This window comes from Maylandia zebra, linkage group LG20, assembly GCF_041146795.1.
Source record: "Maylandia zebra isolate NMK-2024a linkage group LG20, Mzebra_GT3a, whole genome shotgun sequence".
Taxonomy (NCBI): domain Eukaryota; kingdom Metazoa; phylum Chordata; class Actinopteri; order Cichliformes; family Cichlidae; genus Maylandia; species Maylandia zebra.
Genome location: NC_135186.1, coordinates 28,441,616 through 28,466,859, shown reverse-complemented (window position 1 = coordinate 28,466,859; position 25,244 = coordinate 28,441,616). Strand labels below are relative to the sequence as shown.

At 40.2% G+C, this 25,244-nt stretch overlaps 2 protein-coding genes across 8 annotated transcripts; one reads left to right on the top strand and one right to left on the bottom strand.

The window, feature by feature from the left end:
* Positions 1-568: 568 nt before the first annotated feature.
* ppp1r3f (protein phosphatase 1, regulatory subunit 3F) lies at positions 569-11,475 on the bottom strand. Of its 6 annotated transcripts, none has more exons than XM_004546357.4 (5): positions 10,352-11,474; positions 8,276-8,316; positions 7,235-7,323; positions 6,877-6,903; positions 2,199-2,327 (listed from the first exon to the last, which is right to left on the bottom strand). In XM_004546357.4, exons 1-4 carry the CDS (start codon positions 11,215-11,217, stop codon positions 6,877-6,879), a joined length of 1,023 nt encoding a protein of 340 aa, XP_004546414.2. In that variant the 5' UTR covers positions 11,218-11,474; the 3' UTR covers positions 2,199-2,327. The 6 variants fall into 6 exon arrangements, with proteins under 6 accessions (XP_004546412.3, XP_004546411.3, XP_004546414.2 ...); XM_004546356.4 differs by having other exon boundaries at positions 2,202-2,324; positions 10,352-11,473; XM_076878164.1 differs by having other exon boundaries at positions 2,205-2,324; positions 6,854-6,903; positions 10,352-11,475.
* Positions 11,476-12,909: 1,434 nt separating this feature from the next.
* tspy (testis specific protein Y-linked) lies at positions 12,910-23,598 on the top strand. Of its 2 annotated transcripts, XM_004546351.6 has the most exons (8): positions 12,910-14,325; positions 14,431-14,508; positions 14,591-14,702; positions 17,261-17,415; positions 20,081-20,157; positions 20,320-20,498; positions 20,695-20,742; positions 22,022-23,598. In XM_004546351.6, the coding sequence occupies exons 1-8, from the start codon at positions 13,357-13,359 to the stop codon at positions 22,066-22,068; spliced, it is 1,665 nt and encodes a 554-aa protein (XP_004546408.1). In that variant the 5' UTR covers positions 12,910-13,356; the 3' UTR covers positions 22,069-23,598. The 2 variants fall into 2 exon arrangements, with proteins under 2 accessions (XP_004546408.1, XP_004546409.1); XM_004546352.5 differs by lacking the exon at positions 20,695-20,742.
* The last annotated feature ends 1,646 nt before the right edge of the window (positions 23,599-25,244 follow it).

Genomic DNA, 25,244 nt, shown 5'->3' with positions numbered 1-25,244 from the left:
TGCTATTTTCCCTGCAAAAGTCTGCAAAATACAAATGTGCTTGGATGAATACGTCTGTTTTAAGGCTAATGCGTAATCTGCATATAATCCACAGAGTGCCTAACATCCAAGGATCAAAAGTTTAAAGTTATTAAAGCTTTATTTGGCCAAAAATGAAGATAAAATATTAAGACTAAGTCCTAAATATAAGAAGAGGTAGACCTGACGAGAGGTGCCATCTTATCGTATAACATCCGAGGAGATTTCCAGAGAATTTTCAGCCTTCAAACACTGAGCTCATCTTACAGTGGCCAGTGTATACTATAAGCTGCCATGACTTCAGTGCAATGCCTGACCTTCTATCCGCAGCTCATGTTGCTGTCTGTGTATTTCCACTTCAAGCAAAGCTGAACACGCTCGAGTTGTGGAGGCGCTGAAGGCTCTGATGTTATTTTAAAGGTGTGTCAGTGCCTTCAATGCGATCTGTTCTGCACCGCAGTGTCATTACTGTGCATAAAGCTGTCGTGTTGTTCGTGTTTGTTCTGCAGACTGCATGAAAAGAAAAACACAGATAAGCAAAGACACAAAGTGGTACAGGATATGAGACCATGTTTAATGGCAATACACTGCAAAAACTTTCACCACTCCAAACGTATCAATCAGTGCCTCCGTCTGTCTGTGAGATTGTCTATTATGTTACGAGCTGAGTGCTGCGCTACAACAAGAATAATATGCATTTACGAGCAAGAAGGAAGACCTGTGAAATGAAAAGTGCCACGGTGAGGTGAACAGTTTTCCACTTGTTTTGCTGTCGCTCAAGCGGCTACCATTTCCGTCTTGTTTTCACTAAGTATTAAGGCAAAAACACACACACATGACCATGTTTTTCTTTTGCATTTTGTAAACAAAATCCCATTTTTATAGTAAGTCTCTTATATTTACCACTAGGGTAATCTTTCTGTTGTTCTTTTGTTTCGTTTTTGAAGCGATAACGACTTGAAATTCACAAAAGTCAAAGTCCTTAAACAACAGGCTTTGCTACATTGACAACAGTGAAAGTGCATTGTGATAGTGACTAAATAAACTAGAACATAACACCACAGAGACTCTCCACATGACAAGAAAAGGTTAGTGATTAGTGATCACTTACAAAACAGCTCTAATACTACACTGTGCTTTAATACTAGGTTCACAATGTTGTACAAATGGGGTGATTATTATTATATCTATAGAAAACACAATGTGTACGAAAATATCGCCATAATTACTTTCTCCTTCTATTTGACTTTGCATAAAATAAGCATAACTTCAAGAGGACTTTGTGTGCATGTTGCTTAGCTTGATGGCTTATTTTAAAACCATGAAAAGGCACTTAGCTTGACAGAAGATTTGGGGCAAAATCACAAACGGCACAAAACGAAAATTAGTCCAATTAGGAAGAGGGCAGTGGGTTCCTGCAACACTATCGAGAGGGAGACAACTCCACTCAGAAATATGACAGATGGCAGAAGATTCCTGTTTCTGTTATGCTCAGACTGGGGCTCGGAAAACTCTGACGCTGTGCTTGGTTCATTCTCTAATGACGTATCGGGGGAAATATGTGCAGCTTCTTCCTTCTCTTCCAAGGCTGAGACAGACTGAGTTACGTTTTCACTCACCTCAGTGACACCTGTACTCACTGAGGTGTTCTCTGGAAGCTCGGGTGATGGTAGAGCTTCACCTTCTGCTTTCAGAGATGTCTGAGTCTCAGCCACGGGAGACAAAAGTGCAAGCGTACTGGCTTCATGATTTGCTGCAGACCTGCTGGAACTTTCTGATAATCCTTCAACAGGTTCGCTCATTCCCACAGCAACGTCTCGCTCAAAGCCCTGTGTCACACTGGGAGTACAGGCACGCTCAGCAGGCAGTTCAAGGCAAGGATGACTGGCTGGTTTTTCTCCAGCTCCATCCTCTCCTGTTGTTGTCTCTGTGGCAGGAAGACACATGCAAGATGCTTCTAAAGGGATTTCCTCTCTGCCAGTCTGGGAGATGTCTGATCTGGGTTTGGAGTCTCGTTGCAGAAAAGGATGTGAGGCAGGCGGCGGCGTAGAGGGACTACTGTCTACGTGCTCCTCAGACGTCTGGTTGCCTAATTCACAGTGGAGTCTGGGTAAAGGCTGTGACTTATTTGGCTGGACTGATTCGCTGGCACAGAGTACAAAGGATGAATTAGTTTGATGTGTGGTTTGGGAAGACATAGAAGGAAACTGTTCACCTGGGAATACAGTGTGAGCGGACAGCGTGCCATCGTCAGATGGAAGCTCTTGGTTGGGTGGGACAAAGGGACCAGACGGGTGAGCTGCGATCTGCTGAAGTAAAACAGCAAGACAACAGTGATAGCTAGGAGACAAAGGAGGAACATTTGTATTCCACATTAACATTGCACGCTGAGGGAAGAAAAGCATTATACTGAATACTAATGCTTTTCTGTGAAAAGGAACTCATGCTGAAGTTTTAGCTGTGAGGAAATGCAAACAATTCATGAGCAGTATGAAGAGGTGGACAGGAATCTTTTTTTAAAATTATGGGGGAAAAAATCTCCTTCCCTCGAATTTCCCTCCCAGGAGGGCAAAACAACGAATGTAGTTTAAATATTCCTTCCTTTAAGTGAACTCCACACGGCACAAGTGAATCCAAAGGAGAAGAAAATTGGATCGGTGCAATTTTCTTAATTATTTTCTCCTCAAGTTTTCCCACGTTTACACATACTGAAGTGAGGGTGGCTGTTTGAACAGCAGGGACTGGACCAAATGTAATGCCTAAAAATACTTATTTACATTTTAACAGGATTTTATTCAAAAAAGGAAAATAGCCATTAGCAAATAATGGAAAAGGAGTTTTCCCTGCTATGAGGCTGCCCTGACAAACATTCAAGGTCATATTGAGATGAAATCATTGCAATATAAAACCAAAAGACAGACAAGAAAAACAGCACCAAGAAGAACATATGCAAAAGCTGGACACATAAAATATGAAAACGGTAACAGCTGAGATAGGGCAGGTGGGTTTTAGTCAGCAGAAAGTAGCTAGATTCTTCTATTTCACAAAAATCATATAATTGTGTATAATGCAATATTTGTTCAGTTAATCCAAAAAATGGATTCTACTTTCCAAGAAGGTTTTTAATTTGACTTAAAAGAATTTTATTGTTGATTTTTTGTAAAATGTGCAGCTGAATCATTTAAGATCACTTTGTAGACCAACAATCTATGACTAAAAAGCTTCAGGGAAACCATCAATTCAAATAAAGGAGTGCTAATGAGATCAGTGTTTTAATGCCTTTGTGTAACTTTAATGTATTATACAAAAGTTGGGGTATGAGTTTGTTGGGAATTATAAAGCCCAGATTCTCAAAACCTACGGAATGATACAAGGAATGATGGGAAATGATGTTCACCTTTATTTATTTGTGGGGGTTTTTTAATGTTCTGCTAAAAGGAAAAAGCATGCATGTGATCACTGAGGTGAAACGTGAGAATGAGCCAGGACAGCGTAACAGACACTTTTGTAGTATTGTGAGATATTAATATCAGATCACACGTTATCATGTTATTCTGTTAGGAGGTGGAGTGTGAGAATTTTTTTATGTTATGCAGAACTAATTAAACTTTCCCTTCTAAAATACACAGTTATTATGGAAGCTGGTATATCGATTTCCACAGAAGCATTTTTGCTCCATTGCCATGTTTTCAGTCTTCATGCTAATTGTGCAGCAAGTCAGATGAATATATACCCACTGACCACTTTATTAGGTATACCTCCTTTTGCCTTTAGAACTACCCTAATTCTTCATGCCATATATTCAAAAAGGTGCTGGAAACATTCCTCGGAAATTTTCATCCATATTGACACGATAGCATCACAGATCCATTACATGAATCTTGCTGTTCCACCACATCCCAAAGGTGCTCTGCTGGACTGTTGACTATTACAGTACAGTGAACTCGTTGTTGTGTTCAAGAAACCAGTTGTGGCTGTGGTGTAGAAAAGATGCATAATTGGTGTCAAAGGACCCAAGACAATGTTCCCCACAACACTGCAGGACCATCACCACCAGCTGAGCTGATGATACAGGGCAGGATGCTTTCATGTTGTTTATGGCACATTTTGGCATAAACAACAACAGTAGACCTGACAACATTTGTCCAGGTTTCCCTCAGTTTCCTGTTTCTGTCATTGTTAGCTGACATATGTGGCACCTAGTGCGGTCTTCTGCTGCTGTAGACCATCTGCTTCAAGATTCAATGCACTGTCCATTCAGGTGTTTTGTGCATGCCTTGGTTGTAAAGAGTGGTTATTTGCATTATCACTGGATAGTTTCTCTTTTTCTGATCAATCTCTAAAATCCCTAGAAATGGTTATGTTGGAAAATCCATGAAAATCAGCAGTTCTCTGCAGAGGTGTGGACTCGAGTCACATGACTTGGACTCGAGTCAGACTCGAGTCATTAATTTTATGACTTTAGACTTGACTTGAAAAAATGTTCTAAGACTTGTGACTTGACTTGGACTTTTACACCAATGACTTGGGACTTGAATTGGACTTGAACCGGTTTACTTGAAAAGACTTGATATTTTACCCCAAATATAAAATTTAACATGCATATTATATAGAGATTGAAAATGTGACGTCATTCACGGGTAGAACCGCAAAGGATTCTGGGAACTCGTGGCAAGCGGTACTAGCGCACGCAGGCTTTCAATTGAAATCAGTCACGCAGCGATAAAAAGAAACACAAAAATGTCAAGAAGCTGTTGTATTATTAACTGCAATAGCCGGTCGCATGACAGCCACGGGAAGCCGACGGGTAAAGAGATCGGTTGTTATCGGATTACGTCGTTGAAGAGAAATTGTTCGAGCCATGTTTCCGAAGTAACAAAGACAAGACGGATGGCCTGGATCGCAGCCATTCAAAGATCAAATATAACGTCCCAGAACACTCCAGCTCACAGGTTAGTCTGCTCCAAGCATTTACACGAAGGTCAGTATTTTTTAATAGTTAATACGTCATTTTCATAACATAATTAGTGATATAGGTTACAAGCAAGTCTGGCGCTGAACAGAAATTGTCGCGCTATGCTCCTTTATTTATTGTGCATAAATAGTAAATTGTCCTGACACAATATTGCGTTTCGCTTCTGTTATTATGGTACATTGACAAAAACATATACTTTTATTCACAGGATAAAACAGGTTTTTTGTATCACTAATTGCCCAGTACGATTACAGCATACAATATTGTTGTCACTGCTACATTTCTGTGATGGGTACCAGAAATTATTTCCACTACTAATTAATTACCGTTGAGCTCAAAGGTCCTATTAATAAACGGTTAAGGAATGTGTATTTATGACGACGATTTGTGAGACTGGTAAACTTATGATACGTACGATGGTCTTTCGTTCTACACGGTGCATTTCAAGGTCCTGCACCCATCCGTCGGTAAACTGTACCTGGGCTTGTTGCAGTGACCGGAAGTTACTAAACTTCATGAGTGTGTGCACTCACTCCAAGAACCGTATGATTATAAATATGCATATAAATATGCTAAGATGAGATAGCTGACTTCATCTAACTAGCAAATGTTGTCCAGGCTACGTTGGTGATGCAGTTTTTTTTAATGTGTATGATATTTTTGTCATGCGATTTTAAAGCCGGTCCTACAACCGCATCCAAGAATAACATGCAGCTTATCTCAGAACTGTCGGTGAAAATTATTCTTGGAGCTAGGTTTAATTGAGCTGCATTTTAAAGAGGTGCAATTTCACAATTTGTGTATATTTTCTAAGTTCACTATTTTGTCATGTGTTGAGAAAAACACAGATTAAAAAATTACATGGTCTAATATTTACATTTAGCATAACTGCAACATTATTTTTTCGTTTTTTTTTTTAAAGACTCGAAAGGACTTGAAATTCAAAGTTTCAGACTTGTGACTTGACTCGGACTTTTACACCAGTGACTTGAGACTCGACTCTGACTTGCCTGACATTACTTGAGACTTGACTTGAGACTTGAGGATAAAGACTTGAGACTTACTTGAGACTTGCAAAACAATGACTTGGTCCCACCTCTGGTTCTCTGAAATACCATCAACAACCATGCTACATTCAGAGTGGCTCCCCCCTCCCCATTCTGATGCTTAAGCAGAACATCTTGACCATCTTGTGTACATGCCTAAGTTGTGTTGCTGCTATGTGATTAACTGATTAGATATTTGCAGAAAGTATACCTCATAAAGCGGGTTTTAATGATAAGATACTTGAAGATTTCATGAACATGTTTAAAAACTCCAAGCAATGAAATAAAACACATTTTTGTATCATCCATATTGGTTCCGTATTCAGACTTAAAGGCACAGGAGCACTACAATCTCAGAAGAATGACTTCCCACTGGGGGAAATCTTTTTTATTATTATTATCCCACATGAATGCGCAATATACACAATATGCTTTTCTTTATATTCCTGAATTTTCTTTATTTTATTTTATTTTTTAATCGCTTCCTTTGAAGATGTCAGCATGGTTACAGTGGTTCAGTTTTCAGTGGTTCAGTTTTCCTTTTTTGTGCACCACTGTTTGCAATCTAGCACAAATATTAGCACCATTTCCACATAAAGAAAGCTAACAATACATCGCAGCACAACAGTGGACATCAGTACTGTTTCAAACAATGGAAGCATAGAAGATATTAGATGTGATCACATGTGGGTAAAAAAAATATTAGTGTCCTGAGTTACGTAAAAGTACAAGAGATGTGAATTCAAATTAAAGTGTGCACAAACTTGAACAGCATGCGTCATGAATGTGATGAGAAACTGAAAAAGAGACATACAGCAGTAAGAAGCGAGACGTTACCTAAGTTGTTGCTGAAGCTTCAATGAGCTGTGAACAACACAAATAACCAAGCCAATGGTGATAAGGTTCAAAAGTTGATCAAACATGTTTGTTATGTTTTATTAGATACATGGCTTGTCTAGAGGGATAAAGCACTTAGCCTGGTAACCTGTTAAATGTGAATTTGTCAAAAATTGCATGCAGATAAAGATCATTTTAACCAGTCCAACAAGTAATTTACTGAATGTGTGTCCTCTCTTGGCAGGTGAGCCAACATAGGAGCAAGTTCCAATCAAAACGGATTGTTTTAAACTTTTGAAGGATGAATCAGTACTCCTCCTGGTGGCTTACAATCCCCATTCTTTTACTTTACTCTTACCTCTACATCAATCTCCGGCTTTACAATGATGGGACACACAGGCGTAGGCCGCAGAAGTCCCGGACGAGCCTCAGAGGTCCCTGCTTCTTCTGTAATTGTAAACCAGATGAAGAAGTTATGAGAATGTGTTTAGTAAGTTATGTTAATCAAAAAATAAAATATGTATTTTTTTAGCCTGGGTAAATACCTCTGTGACTCTTGGGTAAGTCTACCTGGCGGTAGGAATATTTACCTAATAATGATATATGTTGCCACTGAGCTGGATTGTGGCAAATGTGACTTTTTCCTCTGCTCTCTAGTGCAATTTATATTATAGTGTGCCCACTTATATAATCAATAATCTAAGGGAATTAAATGAAACTCATCTTCAGAACGTTATGTGTGAAAATCACAATAGAAGGGTCTGTTTCTGAATCTTCCTCCCCTCACACCCAACCAGTCATAGCAGATGGCTGCCCCTCACCGAGCCTGGTTCATTCAGTTTCGTTCTGTTTAAAGGGGAGGTTTTCCTTCCCACTGCCGCCAAATATTTGCACATAGGGAGTCATCTGATTGTTGGTGCTTTCTCTGTATTATTGCGGGGCTTTAACCTTACAATAATAAGTGCCGTGAGGCAACTGTTGTTGGGATTTGGCACAATAAAAATAATAACTGAACTGAACTGAACAGTCTCATGCTTGTGACAGCATGGAAACATTGATGGTGTCCCAAGTGTTAACTAGCTGCACACTTCTATTGATTGGTGGATTTAGACTGTTGAAAGAAAATATTTCTGGCATGAAACTGCTCACAAAAGGTTTGTGGATTCAATTTCATTTTTTTGTAGCAGAAAGCATTTTCCCTTTAGTCCTATTTTATCTAAGAGAAGGTAAACATTTTATCAACCCATATCTCCAAATGTGGGCAATAACTGCCAAAGCAATCTATATAAATAAACAGTTCAAATCTGAGCTGGAGTGAACTTGTGATATCCCCACTATGAAACAGGATAGTCTTATATCCATTTTAACCCATTTTAATAGTCCTTGCGCCCTTCTGTACCTTCTTCCTTTTCCAGTTCATCCTCTGAATCATTGTTCATACTGAAAGAGATGAGAGAAATTTGGGTTATAAGAAATACATGAAGATGTGACAAAACCATTGAGTAGTGCACACTTTAGATGCAAATGTAAATGTGTTTATTATTGTATACACGCACAAAGCGACACTGCACAGAGGCTTTGTCTGCCAAGACACAAACAACGTAATTGTACATAGTAAAAATATGTAGTGTAAGAAGGAGTATGCAGTCATTTTTATTCTGACTGAAGCCTGAGTAGATTCCATATGGTGGGTCAGGACTTACTATTTTTGTGTTATTAATATTTAAAGATCATTTTGAAAAAAAAAAACAAAAAAAAAAACAGTGTTATGAGCAAAAATAAGGAAAATATTTCCCTTTAATCTTTCCATTATCCCTTTTCAAGATTTGAGAAGTAACTCTGAGAGATTCATCTGGCCCAAGAAGACACCTCAGTCACGTGTCTAGTCCAAACCCCGATCTTAACCTAACAGAATAAATAGTGCTTGATCTTTTTGTGTGGGTAGGTGTTGTACATTAAAGACTTATGTAGATAAAGTAATAGAGCTGATTCTGTTAGCACTACTTAAGGGCCGATCTTCAGATATGACATTTTTTGACTCGGGTCAAGACGAAAGCTCGACTAATTCAGCCCCAAAACTCAAGTAAAACTCAAGCAAAACTCAGCAACTCGTAGTGCTCAAGGCAGATGACACTGAATCAAAAGGACATCACTACTCCACACAGGTGTTTAATATTTGATATCTGTTACTTCAAGTGGAAATGTTTTGGCTAAATGTAGCTAATTTCAATAGTATGTAATAAATTTGCATGTCTAGACTTGTTTTATCCCATAATAACCTTTCATCTTACTGGCTGCCTTGTTAATATGTTAAAAATCCAATTATCAGCTGACTTCAAAGCACTTAATCAACCTGTAGTGGCTGTTATGGTGGGAGATTGATACAGATTCTGCTCCCAAACCAACTTCTTTTCAATCAGTGACTCATCCATCCCTAACAACCCATCTGGTGCCTTCCTTCCTCCCTCCAAACAGCTGCAGTGGATACCTACATGACAACTACATCACTTTATATTCAGCTTACTGCTTTTACACGTCCTCACAAGCTTGGGCAACACAAGCAACTATTGCTTGTGCTGCCCAAGCTTGAACATTGTGAGATTTATCACAAACTTTCATGTTGATATTACAGTAAATCAGGGGATTAGCTGAGTTTAATGGAGTAGCGAATGAAGCAAAAAGGGTCTGTGTGCCAGCCTTTAATTACAAAAAGGAGAGGAGCCAATCCGTTCCTTTGAAATGGTTTTGCTCCCCTGATGACTCCAATAGAAAAGGTCAGAGGTAAATTTTAGTGCAGGGAAACGCCACGGCTGAAAACGACACCTGCCCTTTTCCTATTCTGAATGCCTCAGACACCGCTGGGTGATTGATACACTGAGCAGGGAGTGTTCTTCCAAAAATCTCTTCCTGTACCTTGCTACAGGCTGTGATTGTAAAAGGTAAAACTAGTAATGGGAAAACTTTGTGAACTCATCTAGGTAGCTTTCCTGTTGTCCTTGTACTTTGATTATGCAACAGACCGAACCACTTTTCTTATGAACAGCCTGCTCTGTTTGAGTTCTTTCTGGGCTAGATGCACTCTCTGGGCAGAACCACTACATTGAGCTGAATACTCATTCCAGGCATAAACCTCTCAGTGAATTAGTAAGCAGGTATAGTTTTGTAGCTGTTGCACAGCCCCTACCTTTGTGGCATCCGTATCTCTTTTTATAATTACTTAACTAATATAGAAATTATCCCTTTTTTTCAGTAAAACCTTTTTGGTCTATGAGCCTCCGCATTTCTCTTCTGATTAATAGGATGGACAGCTTTTGAGGACCTTAAACTGACTGAGGCTTGATGGTGACCTTATAATTCTGTGGATGTTTCGGATAAAAGGCATGGGAGGCAGAGACTGGGCAAAATATTACACAAATACCCTTCTAAGTCTTTGTCCTCTGGGGTGTCTAACTGACAAGTGTGACAGGAAATGTACCTGTAAGCTTTTGGAGGTTTCAGGATACTTTTCATTTCCTGTGTGTTGATGTTTGTATGAGCTGAATCATCTTCATAGGTCAGGAGCAGAGTCACCACATAGTTCATAGAGGAGTTATTAGCCCAGTAATCACCATCAGAGGTTTCATAGCGTACAACGAACTCAATGCGAGAGCCATGTGTGGTATAAGGTGGCGCAAAAGACAGCTTGAAGGAGAACTTGTCAGTTTCTCCATCGTGAGATCCCGGGACATACTCTGCTGGGTGATCAAAGTAAGTGGCCCAATTGTCCATTGTCGATCTGACATAAACTGCTTTGTGGAAGGAAATGTTCAGCACTCGTATTACCCCTGTGAAGGCGAGAGGATCGTTCTCAGCTGGAGACATCTGCTCAACCTCCACTTTATTGGTGCGCACAGCCTGCAGCAGAGCATTACCGGTGGGTGCATGAAACTCTGGGAGCACATGATAGATCGGCTCTAGCTCAGGCTTCCGATACTTTGCCTCCTCTTCGTCCCACTTTGCAATAGAGTCTTCATCGTCCGAATCAAAGGCAACAAATTCCTTCACATCCACCAAATCCCCACCTGTTGTGTCGGCAAATGACACTCTCTTCCCGGCGGACAGCGCCAAGTGGATCCGCATATACTCAGCGGTCTCATCGAAAATTGACGCACCTCGCTTTCTGGGCACCGGGGAGCATCTTGGGATGAAGCGGACGTCCTCGGTGTCATCATCATCATCGTCGTCATCATTCTGGTTATCTTCGGCGTCCATTGGTGACCTACTATCTGCGTCCTCGCCTGATTTGCCTGTTTTTATCGTTTTAAAAAGACCCTCTTGGCTTGGTATAGTCAAAAAAGACATTTTTTTTAATTAGTTTTACAGACGTAAAAACTCAAAGGAGCCGAAGACTACATATGGCGTCTCTAAAGAGCTACCAAACACTCATGATTTGCGCAGCTGTGGTCAGTGATGATCCAGCGCTGTCGCTGCGTAACGCACAGTGCCTCTTCAGTCAACGTGTGGCGTTAAATGTCACCCATGGAAACCTTGTCTTTACTGCCAGCCCTTGTGATAGTGTATCCCCTGGTTTTACATGACTTTATGCACGGCAGTTTGACTGCTGTCGTTGAAGCACCAGCCCCTAATTTTAGCACTGACCTACCGGGTTTCCATGCCCTAAATTTGTTGATAAGTTGGTATAATCCTGCGGCTCCCCCTTGTTCTATTTGGTTCGGCCTGGCTCTGCGCCTGCTGCTGGAAATAGCATATTAATGTCATAAATGCCAGCGTTGGAAAGACAGGCTGCATGCGTATTTATTGAAACATCTTTAGAGACAATCAGGTGGGAATTATTATTTCAAGATGGCGTCTCCAAATTCCCTCTCTCCAAGCCTGAATTCATCGAAGACTCAGTCTGTGATACATTATGTTCGTTAGAGTTTAGGCCATTTTAATTCCACCACACTGGGGAAAGTTTTGCCATTCAGTATGAACAGCTGTCAGTGTAATTTAATACCAGTCCAGTTGTAGCAGTGGTTGAGATGGTAAGAAAATCTAAAGTATAACCCATTGTGATAAAAATATGAAATTATGCAAAGATTATTGATTGGACTTCATAATACCGCCCGTATTTTATTGTACAGGCCGTGAAATACGGAGCCTAAGTAAGTAAGATTTGAGAGCTTGCCAAGAACAAAATTCTCAAAGTGCAAGGGTATCTAGGGGGGTGATATATTTACCTAGGAACACTTTGTAGTTGATACAATTCAGGTTTTCACAGGAAAAAAATTACACTGCCAATAATTTTAAGAAATGTATTATTTCCAGGTATTTTAGCAGAAAAACACTAATTTTCCAGCTTACACTCTAAAATCACTGCACTTTTTGTGGCTTAACTTGGTAATGCAAGGTATAAATTTCAATTATACCTCAATCTTTCAATCTCATTTAATTCTAGTGTAATCACACCGTTAGTTGTGGGCTGCATTGTGAAATGCTACAAGATAATCTTATAATTCCGAATCTTTTTTTGCCCTGGCTGTAGATGACTCTTGCTTGGATTTGATTATCTTGGATCAGATGACCTCTGGTTTGTGATTCTTCTGTATAACCTTCAGCAACTTGACGAGGGGGAGAAGCTACGCAACCTATATACAGAATAGGCTATGATGCATGGCTATATGTGTGAAATCGTCTCTTGGAATAGGCCCAAGCTGCATCCGTTCTGCAATACTCAGTTAACCACCACACAAGCCACTGTGGGCACCGCAGATGATTTCATATGCAAACAAAGCCAAGTCCTTGCTTACATCTGGCGTGTTTTTTGTGGGCTAATATGCATATTTTTATTTTAACATAATTTGTTCAGCGTGGTGTAAAGTGTCTCTTTTTACTGCTGTCGTGTAAACACTTAAATATGTTTCCCAGTATTGTCGCAATGATTTTCGAGACCCTGCGCTTGCTGCGCAGTAAACCCGCGGCGGCTCCGCTACAGATTACCGTGTAAACACACCCTTGTATGTGATTGGTCGAGACATTTTAGCGCGACGTACCACAGCCAATCACAGGATTGTTTTTCTATCACGTCGGTGCACGGATAGTAAGCTAACGGATAATGCAAAAACAAACTATTATAAAGAAGGCGGATTGCGGCTTAACGGCGATATAGCGTGGCAGGGCTTGATTATCTGGAACGAGTGTTTCTTGTTAGGATTTTATTTGTGAGCATGTGGTACGGCCGTGACTGCGAGGACGCAAGAATTGGGTAAGCCGAGCTAACCAGCTTTAGCAGCAGCGTGCTAATTTTCAGCGTTCCGCAAGGCCGCAGAGAAATACGAGCACTGCTTCCTGTTGTTGCTTTATTGAGAATGTAGGCTGAGCTACGATCACAACGTCAACCCCAAAAGTGTTATCTCGGAAACGAGCGCAGTCGTGCAGTTATTTGCACTTCAGTTTATTTTATACGAGCTTGCGAGCTACCTAGCTTGTTAGCTAGCTAGCATGAGTGAAGTGATGGACTGCAAACAGTCCGCTGACTCTGCATCGAGGAAACGGTGTCCATCACCCGATAAGGATGAAGGCAGCCTGATTCCCAGCAAGTCCGCAAAACTTAGTGACCAGCCAGATGAAACGAGGGTTAGTTCTGAAAGTTGCAAAGACAGTGAAGCCGAGAGTAAAGAAGCAGCCGGGAGCGAGGGCCAGTCGAAAGATGGCAAAGAGGAACAAGCCGCTGTGAAAGCAGATCAGGGTTCAGAGGGCGCTGGTGGCACCAGTTCACAGCCTGTCAACAGCTCCAGCGCTGACAGCCACCACACCAGCAGTAGCACCGACAAGCCGCAGTCCTCGGATCAGCAGGAGTCGGCTCATGCAAAAGACAAAGCAGAGAAAACAGTAGAAACAGAGCGGCGTCCCACAGCTCCTCTGGACAAATCCGACTCAGCTGCCATAGCAGCTGCTGAAGCGCTGGCCAGTCTCACAGGGGGGGACGGAGAAGACAGCCAAGAGACTCCTTGTTCATCTGAAAAGGCCAAGCAGGTGAAACAAGGGAGTAAATTTAAACAGCGCGGGGGACACCAGTCCTCAAAAGTTGGCTCCAAAACACAAGCAGCGGCAGCAGATAGCTCCACATCTGTGCATAGCACTGACAGAGAGGATACAGATGATGTGCCTGAAGCAGATGAGGGCGATGAATCGGTATCTGGCTCTTCCTCCACACCGAGCTCCTCTTTCCCATCAGAGAATGAGGAAAACGATGATGGCGAATGTGCCATTGTGTCTGTAAAGATGGCTCCAGAGTTGAGGCAGTCGGTGGCTCTCCTGGCACAAGTACAGATGAGGCTGGAAGCCCTTGAGAAGAAAAGTGCCCGGCTTCACCAGAGGCTGGAGTTGAAGATTAGTCGTCAGCGGCGCCCGCATCTGGATCAGAGAAGTTCTATCACGAAAACGATCCCTGGGTTTTGGGTGACAGCTGTATCCTTAAAATATGAAAGTGTAACGCTCGACCGATTGCCATGCTGTGTTTGAGTATTTAAAGTGAATTTGTCATGTTGTTTTTTCGTAACTTCGATGTGCCAGCTGTTGAACCATCCTCATCTCTCAGCTCACATTGATGAGACCGATGAAGACGCTCTTAGTTACATGACTGATCTTGAGGTAGGACATTTTATTCTCACAATCTCAGCTGATGCATATTTGTAGAATGGAAGAAAACACGTTTTCCTACCTTTTTCCTCAGATTGAGTCTTTCAAGAATAACAAATTGGGCTACAGAATTCGCTTCCACTTCAGACGAAACCCTTACTTTCAGAACAACATCATCATGAAAGAGCTGCACCTCGGAATGGGAGGTAAAAAATAAACATGTGATTATAAAATCAAGTGATATTAGGTAAAGCATAGTGTAGCCTCAAAATTATATCAGTCTTTTGGAGAATACAGTAATACGATTTTTGACAGTGCACAAAAAAACACAAAACATTTTTTTAGTGGTTGCTGCTTGCAGGCTGCAGCATTTATTAGTGTGATCAAAATGAAGGGCATTTTTCATCCCACATAAGTCAAATGTTTTCTCCAAAAAAGCATAAAATAACTGCCACACTTTAGTTGGACAGCTACTACTTAACCATATGCACAGTATTGTCACATAATAAAATATAATTAAAACACATTTTCAACCTGGGATGTTGTATATTGGGTCGACCTTTTTAACCGACTGCTTAAAGCCCTCTTTTTACCACCGTGCAACTACATGAGTAATTTTGCATCCACCATTTGATTTTCCTATCACATAGGAACTTATGATAGGAAAGGGTTACTCCCTAGTTGCATTATGTGCAGCTAGGAAGTGCTCCTGCAGTGCTTACGTGAGGCATTTGTTTACTTTAGGTCACACATCACCAGCTCCTAGTATCTCCTCCTCATGTGCCTTAATAGCCTGTTTGTGTAGAACGGTGTGTTTTTGCGTCAACTGGTGGAACAAGTTTGTCGTTTCCACCTTTACTGGGATCAATTTTCTTGCATGTTTTGGAAAGCACTGTGCTTTGTCGGAGCTTGATATGGTAGCTCCCTTATTAGGTACAAAGTGGTTAATGGAGGCTAACATGCAGTTCTTGCTCTCAGATGTGTCTGGGCTTGAGTCATTGTAGTGTGTGCTAAGGAAAGTAAATGCATGCCATTGGTGTGTCAATAATATATTGATATGACATTTTAATATCATTTAAAAATTTACACTGGTATTGTGAAAAATGAGGTTCAGTACAGCCCTAGCATATAAGGATAATCTTAAAAAGTAGAGTTATCAATTTTGCTTTTTTCCCCCCCAATTCGGTCATATTTTGGAAGGGAAAATGACAACTAAATGGGAAATTTTCATTAACAGCTGCCTAGGGCTGTTCGATATAACGATATATATCGGATGATGATATAAAAACATCTATCGTTTCATTTTACGCTATCGTTTGTTTCGTGGTGTCGCAAAATAAACTGTTTACGGCAATATTTTTTTGATCGTTTTGATGGTCCCTGTAGTGGCTATATTAATTTCTTAAAGTTCTCTCTTTCTCTTATATTTAATATAACCACACTATGGACAGACAAGCGACTGTTTTTATGCATTGTCGTTAGCAACAACGACGGTAAAATCATCGCGTGTCTGCTTGTTTATTTTCCACATAAACCTTTCACGATAAAGCTCAAGATCCTGTTGAAACTTTTCAAAATAAACTGAATCGCATGAAAGAGTGTGCAGTATTTACGGATGAGAAGCAAAAAAGAGCCGCCAGGTGCTAAAAAAAAATAAACCTTAGACTCAAACATTAGAACAGGCTTTTCCCCGCAGCACGCCGTGTAATAAATACTCACAAAGAAAACGGCGGCCGTGACAACTTATGTCTAAAAATGTATCGTTTCATGCATCTGTTAAAACACTCGACTCCAGGTACACGACGCCCAGCTGGAAACGCTTCCCGCAATTCGAGCTGCCCGAGATTCACAGAATTTACAGAAAATGTTACATTTTTGTGATTTATATCGTTATTGGGATGATAGAATTCTTATATCGGGATATGAGGTTTTGGTCATATCGCACAGCCCTACAGCTGCCTATAAAATATATGGGAATGAGAAGTTGCAAGTAAACCAAACAACTTGACAAATTTGTCAGTGTCACATTGTGAAGCATTATTATTATATTATTGTTTATTTATCCAGGTGAAAGTCTCATTGAGATTTAAATCTCATTTCCAGGAGCGACCTGGCCAAAAGGGCAGCAGAAGTTACAACAAATGTGTTTTTTGTTGTTTGTTTTACCACAATCTTACCAGTGATTCTGTACATTCAGGTTTTATGTTTTTAAATTGAAAGTTAATTTAAATCAGTGGTTTTCAAACTATAGGATACAGGTTCACTGCAGGTGAGCCAGGTGGAATAAACTAAATGAAACTAAGGTCAATGTTTGTTAATGTTTTTCTTCCTAACTTTGGGATAAGTAAAGTATTGTGTTTCTTATCTTTATGGTTTGCTGATGTTATTGCACCTTTAAGTAATACATTTCAGTTTGGGTTCCTTTTTACTGTTTGATTTAAAAAAAAAAAAAAAAAAGGAATGCGAGAGTGAACTTCAGCTTCTGGGGCACTCAAGATAAAGTGAGGACCACTGATTTAGGGGACTCATGTAAATAAAAGCCCAGTTACAATACGGCTGGTGAGTGGCGAAACTTGCTTTTAGAAGGGCACACACCGTATTCAGACAGCACAGTTGCATTATGAAATGGAGGATTGGCTGAGATTACTTTAACTGTTTTACTCTTTGTCGTCATGCACATGAATAGAAAGAATCATTTGTGATGTCAAGCAGGAAGCTTATATCCTCAGTATCATGTTCTAATCCTGGCTGCTCATGTTTTCAGGATCTCCCATGTCGTTCTCCAACCCCATTCTATGGCATCGTGGACACAACCTGACAGCCCACAGTGAACCCAGGAAGTCTTCACGTGGTGTTTATGAGACGTTTTTCAGTTGGTTCAGTGACCACAGCAGCCCAGGACAAGATGATGTAGCACAGGTACAAAAGAGTACACCCACATATTGGATTGTAGCGAAAATAAATCGATAAGTATAATTTTATTTATTTGTTTATAAGGACAACACATTGATCAACATTTGTGTGAGTATGGCAGCGTTAGTCAGCTGGCTAATTTTCAAGTGCAGTTCTTTGGCAAGATGTTTTTAAAAATGATTCAAATAATAGAATAAACACAATAATTGGACAGACAATTACACTCACTATTCAAGACAAGAGGAAAGAGCAAAAAATGTACTCCTAATATAATATAAAGACAAGCGGCAGCCACCACAAACATTTAATACAATAATACAACAGAAACAGTAAGCAGCAACAAATAATAGAAACAGTAACCTTGCCTGGTAAAGAATTTCAGGCAGGTTAGATCGAAACAGAAAAATAAAAACAGATTTACTAGAATTTACTGTGCAGATTTTAACATGTTTGTGTCTGATCAACCTGGATCAAGACCTGGAGACTTAGTAACGGTGTTGTAGGAGCTCCAGTTTCTGTTTTCACTTGGTAAAACATTTTCTATTTGAAGCTTTGATTAACAGGATCTCCTGGTTTTAAATGTGTGTTGCTGTATTCGAAAGCTTTCAGACCCACTAGGCTGCAACAGTTTCAGAGGTATTTTGTTAACCTATTATTAGATTTTGCTAGACAATCATTATTTGCAAGCATGGTGTGCCAGCTGTGTGCTGAAAGGGTCAGAGTTCAAATGCTTGAAGCAATTATGTCACATTTAGTTAACATGATTACAGTCAGACTTTGGAAAAATGGCGACTTTATTACCCTTTAAAAATAGAAGAAATTCCTCTTTCAGTTACCGTAATTGCATTTTTGAACTAGATAAATGTGAAGTGAACTGAAGCTTCCACAGTCTGGTTGAGAGTAAAGTTGGACTTTAAGGATGGAGCACAAGTAAAGAAAAGAGAGGGGTAAAATGAGAATGTGACACAGTTTAATCTTGATTTCCAAAATTGAGGTTGAAAATAAATGTTAAATAATTGCGCAGCCCCAATAAGGACACTTCCTTTTTTGTTTTGGTTTGTTTTTAACAGATATAAAAATCAGGGTGTCTATCAAGTGGACCACCACTGGGCAAATGTGTGCGTTCATTTATTTATTTATTTTTATACAAAAGCTTCAATGGTAAATTAACAGTTTAAAAAGACTATAAAGACATTTTAAAAATAAATAAAGAGCCAACCCATACGTTATAGCTAAATACTCTTTTACCTGTTTAGTTGATGAGGTCACTAAAGCCCCTTTTCCATTAATACCTACTCTGGTCGGCTTGCCACGGTTTTCAGGGTTTTCCATCAAGGGGTTCCAAGCAACCCAAGGTAATTTCAACAGACTGCATGCCACCGATTGGCTGGTAAGTGGCATCAATCAATGAGCTATGAGAGGGTCTCGTTCGCAAAAATCAAACCAACATTTTTAAAACCCCGAAAACAAGGAAATGGCTACAAAAACAACACGGTGGTCTCAGAGTCTGATGAAAAGCCTCAGACCGCTCGACGTCCACCTTGATTGTAGCGTTCATGTCGCATACTAATTACATCGCTGGAAGTTCAGCCACGTTGCTATGACAACGATCTCGCACATTGGGTGGTACTCAATTGTAACAGAAAACCCGTCGATCCAAGTAGGTACTAATGGAAAGGGGCCTTATGGGCACAGTGGGCCATCTACAAATCTGAAGCTCTGTGGTTTGATTCCCACCATGTCAAAGTGTCCTTGAGCAACCCCAAATTTAATCTGAAGCATCAATCAGCTTGTGAGTGTGACAGATTAAGCTTCTTTTGGCTGCTCCGTTATTCACATGGGGTCGCCACAGCGGATGGCGCCAGGATATTTGCCAGATTTTGAAGCCGGATGCCTTGTATCTCCTCTCGGTCTTAAACACCGGCTTTTTCACATGTTCTACAAATGTATAAGCCACTGTAAGTATGGAGCAGAAGCGGATCAATATATTGATCTGCCATTACTGGCGATTTGAGGGTTTTTAACTATTGAGAGATGAACGATTATTAATAAATGTTTTGCATGCCAAGCACAACTGGCAGCTGATCCGATCCAAGTGACGTGTTGTGAAAAAGTGCTTTCAGATCTCAGTAAGAGTAGAAATCACTGTAAAAATACCAGTCGATTTACCATTTCTAAGTCCATATTTGTTCACTTATGGCTGGCTCAGGCTTTGCCCTTTGTTAGTGATGTGCTTCAGTGGGCTTTCGCTGGTATAAGCTGTAAATTGGGAAATGAATGCCCTGTTGTTTTTCTCTCTCTCTCATCACCCGCTGTGTGTGCAAGGACGCATTGAGGCCCAAATGCTGCTCCCTCTTCAGTTAATAGTTAATGCGTTTTTTTTCTCTGCCTCAAAAGATTGAATTAATAGTTCCATATTAATTGAGCGCGACATTAAATTGCCCACCTGACCAAAGCCGCCAGGGTTACATTTTCTGATGGAAGCCCTATAATAGGAAAATTCTTAAACAATGCCATCAGGAAAACGTGTTTGTGTGTGTCTGTGGGGGTGCATTGTGTGTTTTCTATTCAAACATTTGCCTCTGGCAGGAATGCACATGGTGTGTGAAACTGAACATGTGCATCTCAACATATTGAAATGTACTGAAATGAAATTTGTGCTGTTCTTCAGATTCTTAAGGACGACCTGTACCGAGACCCTCTGAGATACTACCTCACTCCTCTCTGGGAACCGAGGGAGAACGGCAGGTAAAATAAACTTACAGATCCTACCAACTAACAGTCAGTGGGAGAAACACACATCGTAAGCCGTAAAATACAGAAGTATTCTCAGTAGCTGAGTGGGCTGCACATCAAAACAAAGAGCGTGTTTACTGTTAATGTGAAGGTTTATTTTTTTTAATTTTGCAGTAGTGGCACGGGGGCTAGAACGGCTGACAACGGCAACGGAGACGACTGTGTTGTGATCTCTGACTCGGATGATGAACCCGGTGAGGAGGCTGGTGAAGCTGAACAAGGCAACAGTAGGGATGAGGAAGAGGAGGAGGAGGAGGAAGGCGAAGAAGAGGAGGAAAGAGGGCAAAGTGCAGGTCAGTGCCAAGACGGGATGGATAAAACGGTTCAAATCCCGCATTATACAGAAACTCATTCTCACTTCTAGCTTATTTTGAAAATGGATGTCTGCGTCCATTTAGTGTTGAGCTCGCTGGGCTGTGTTGTAGCTGAAATTTAAATGTATGAGTAATGCGGGTTAAACTGAATAGACAAGAAATATCTCCTCCTCAGATGAGAGCCCAGGGGAGGAGGAGGATGGTGGAGAGATTGTGATCGACGGTAAGACATCACTCTTAACAGCAGCGCTACAAATTCACCATTGTCACAAATAATCAGTGGGAGGCTGTTGAATCTGCGGGTGGCATTTCAGTCTGCGTATCCTTCATTCTTTGATTTATTTAAGCTGAATCAGAAAAGCAACGAAAACATCTTGTTTTATTTGAGTTTTTAAACCATGACTGAAAAAATATTTGTATTTACTTTGTTATAGTGTTATAATGAAAATAAGAGCGCAATTTCAACACAATTCAGTTTTTCTCAGTTTTTTTCCACTGTAACTTTCATCTCAAGGCACTTTATATTGTGATGTCAAGACTCTACAGTAATATGATGTGAGCAAGGACGGTGACAGTGGGGAGGATGAACTCCCTTTTAGTCTCCAGCAAAACCAGGCTCAGGAAGAGTGCAGGCATCCACAGATGGAGAAGATAGAAAAGAGGAGCATAGGGATATGATGAACAGCAGGTGGTACAAGAAACTACAGGACACATTATTGACTTGAGTAGTGGGTTATAAACACATGGGGAGTGGAGAATTTGGGAAGTCCCCCAACAGCCTGAGCCTATAGGAGAATAACTAAGGGAAAATTCAGGGTCCTCTGATCCAGCCGTAACTGTAAGTTTTATCAAACCGCAACAGTTTAAGCCTTATCTAGAAAGCAGGAAGGGTGTCTGTCTCCTAAACCCAAACTGGGAGCTGGATCCACAGGAAAGGGGCCTGAGAGCTGAAGGCTCTGTCTCCCATCCTACTTTTGGAAACCACAAGCGATGGGATAATAAGGCAATATAAGGTCTATTTCAGTGTTATAAAACATTCTTGAGCCATACCAGCTGTGATTTTCTTAAGTGCTTTCCCAATTTTAAAAGGCTCATTAATACATTTCTCATAGGATTTAATTAGAGCCATAATTACTACAGCAAAACTAAATCTTTTTCACTGCATGCTTACCTGCGGTTTTTTTTTTTTTTTTTTTTTTTTTTTTTTTTTTAAGTAAAAATAAAAAAAATCACTATTTCTTTCCTTTCAATTTAGGTTTCAAAACAGAAAAGAAACAAAATAAGAAAATTCATTTTCCCCAAATCTATATTTAAAACCAAACACAAATAAATCAAAGAATGAACAATACATGGATTCAATTCATAATCTTTTTCCTCTTTCCTACTCTTTTAAATTATGGTATTTTTTTTATTTTTATTCACCTTTTTTATTTTAAAGTTTGCTTTGTGGGATAATTAAAGTGACCCATTGAAACGATAGACGTCTGATTTTTGTCCTGTAGGCTCCGATGACAGCGATCAGGAGGAAGAAGAGGAAGAGGGAGCATAAGAAGAAGAAGACGTGAGCTTGAAGGAGTCACCGCAGGGACCAGAGACCGAGAGGATGAAGAGAATGCTTGGTTTGTGAAGACTAACAGCAAACATTAAACCCTTCTTCCTGATGTTAGTCATTTTTATGCACAGAATATCCAGTTTTGTTTTGTTTTTTATAACAAATAAACACACAGAAGCATTTTAAATCAGGTTTAACTGTAACAACAAAGCCAAGGCAGCGCGTTTCCCCTCTGTTTTATACAGTTGGTACTGTGTCTTCTGATGTACTCTGATACACTTTTTGCAGTTGTTTTTTTTTTTTTTTTTCTAAGCAGATTCTTGGGCATATTATGCCTCCTGGTTCTTCTACTGTTTTTCGATTTAAAGAGCATTGTACTACAACCTGTACGCGTGTAGGTGAGTTTTCTGATTGCCCCTATTTGGTGGCATAAAACTTTGCATTGCATATTCTTCAAATAACAGTGAAGCCTTCAGAGGCTTTATTAGCAATCTTGTCACATTTGGGCTTTTCTTTTGTTTGTTTGTTTTCTGGGCTTTTTAGGAATCGACATGTGACAAAGCAAATATGTCACAGTTTAAATTTGATATAGTTACAGTACATTTTAGATGCACTGAGTACTGAACCAAAATTTGTTCTCAGGGATGATCATGGCGGTAGTCGCGTTGAAAGAACCGTGCTGACTTTTCAGACATTTACACACTCTGGTTATTGTCGGTTGTGTATAAAGAAACGTGTACTCTACTGTAGTAAGTAGGAACAATTATTGTTTTAATAGACTACCTGTGTTTTGTTTCGGGTTTTTCTTTCTCCCCTACTCTACGTGTCCTGTCTTGCTACACACCAGCCTCCATCAGCAGTCTGTAAACCATCTCTGGTGTTTAAAATCATTGCGTAGTTTGACGTTTTTGTGGATTTTTGTAAAGCACTCCTTGAGTAAGAAGAGTTTTGATATTTGATTTTCTTTTAGATTTTAACTTAATTTGAAATTTACTTTCTAAATCATTGAAGGTTTAATCTAATGTAACGTGTTTAAGGTTTGTGTTATCTGCTTAAAATGATGGTATTTATTACTTTGTTTTTCTACAAATCCAAATTATGGCATGCCTGTGAGCACGAAATATAAGATGAAGTGATTATATTCCTTACAAGGCCGTGTGGGGGGGGAGTAATTTTCTGCGCACAGTGTTAGTAAATGTTAAATTCACAGCAACAGATGGGGTGCACTGTAACAAAGCTAGTATTTGTATTGCTTACTTTTCTTAGCAAGGAACCTGTAAATAATACTTCTGCGTTGTCTTTTGGATAAGGCAAAACATGTTTAATCCATGGATAAATTTATCAAATAATCTGGAGGGTTTTTCATAAACATGATCAGAAGGTTATATTTTGTGTGCTGTGTTTTATAGAACACTGTAGTTACAGATACCTACTTGTTTGTTGTTTTGGGTAATTTTTTTTCTTTTTTTGTTTTAAAGATAAATGTCAAGTTTTTGCTCAGACCTAATAAAATAGACAGTTGTTTCACTTTGTCTGTGTGGTTGACATATGCTAGATCCCCAGTCCCCAACACCCGGGCCACGGACCAGTACCGATGTGTGAGTCGTTTGGTACCGGGCCGCGAGAGTTGAGGCTCGGGTGTGACATGGATGGTTTTCAGGGGTTTTATTGGTTTTTATCGTTATTTTTCATTGTTTTTATCATTAACTCTGTTTCCCTGGGTCTTTTTCCGTGTGTTATGAATAAATCATCTTTTTTTTGGTACCGGTACCGGTTTTATTTTGTTGTATTTTCCTGCAACACCTTAAAGCAGGTGTCTCCAACTCCAGGCCTCGAGGGCCGATGTCCTGCAGGTTTTAGATTTGTCCTTGATCCAACACAGCTGATTCAAATGGCTAAATTACCTCCTCAATATGTCTTGTAGTTCTCCAGAGGCCTGGTAATGAACTAATCATTTGATTCAGGTGTGTTGACCCAGGGTGATATCGAAAATCTTCAGGACACCGGCCCTCGAGGCCTGGAGTTGGAGATCCCTGCCTTAAAGGAAAGTCTGTGAAAATATTGTCGGACATAAACCGGTCCGTGGCGCAAAAACGGTTGGGGACCGCTGTGCTAGAGAAAATTTTTGTTATCTATTGTGGAGTTTATGCCCAAATATACACTCACTGGCCACTTCTTTAGGTATACCTGGTTAGTACCCGGTTTTACCCCTGTTTGCATTAAAAGCTGGCTTAATTCTTCATACACAGATTCAATAAGGTGCAGGAAAGATTTCCCAGAGGTTTTGATTTGTATCGACACGATAGCATCACACGGTTGCTGTGGATTTATCGGCTGCACATCGTGATCTGAATCTGCCGTTCCACCACATTCCATAGGTGCTCTTTATGGCTTCAGATCTGTCGACTCTGGAGGACGTTTGAGTACAATGAGCTCTTTATCGTGTTCAAGATCCCAGTTTGAGATCTTTTTACTTGGTGCGACTCATCAGAAGATGGGTACACTTTGGTCAAAATGGGATGGACTTTTTCAGCAAAAATATCCTGGTATGCTGTGGTGTTTACACAGTATTCGGTTGTTACTAAGGGGCTCAAAGTCTGGCAAGAAAACACCCCTCACATCATGACACTACCACCACTAGCCTGAGCCTCTGATATAAGGCGGGGTGAATGTTGTTTACTCCAAATTTTGACCCCACCGTCCAAATGTTGCAGCAGAAATTGAGGCTCATGAGACCAGGCAACATTTTCTAGTCTTCTATTCAGCAATTTATGGTGAACCTCTGTGTGAATTGTAGCACTTGTAGCACCCACTTCTCTGTTTCTGCTGACAGGAGTTGCACTTATCTCAAATTAGTTTAGCCATTCTTGTCTGACCAGTTTTTCACCAGTGGAAGATGCCACTCACTGGATCGTTTCTCTTTTTCAGACCATTCTTTGTAAACCCTAGAGATGGTTGTGTGGGAAACTCCCAGTTGATGTGCAATTTCAGATATCAGACCAGCCCGTCTGCCACTAACAACTCACTTGAATCACTTAACCCTTGTGTGGTGTTCGTATTTTTGTTACTCAGCCAGTGTTCATGGGTCTGGTGGACCCGCTAGAGTTTTGGCTTTCCAAATTAACACTATCAAACAATTTTATGTTAAATTACTCAACAGATGTTTACTTCAT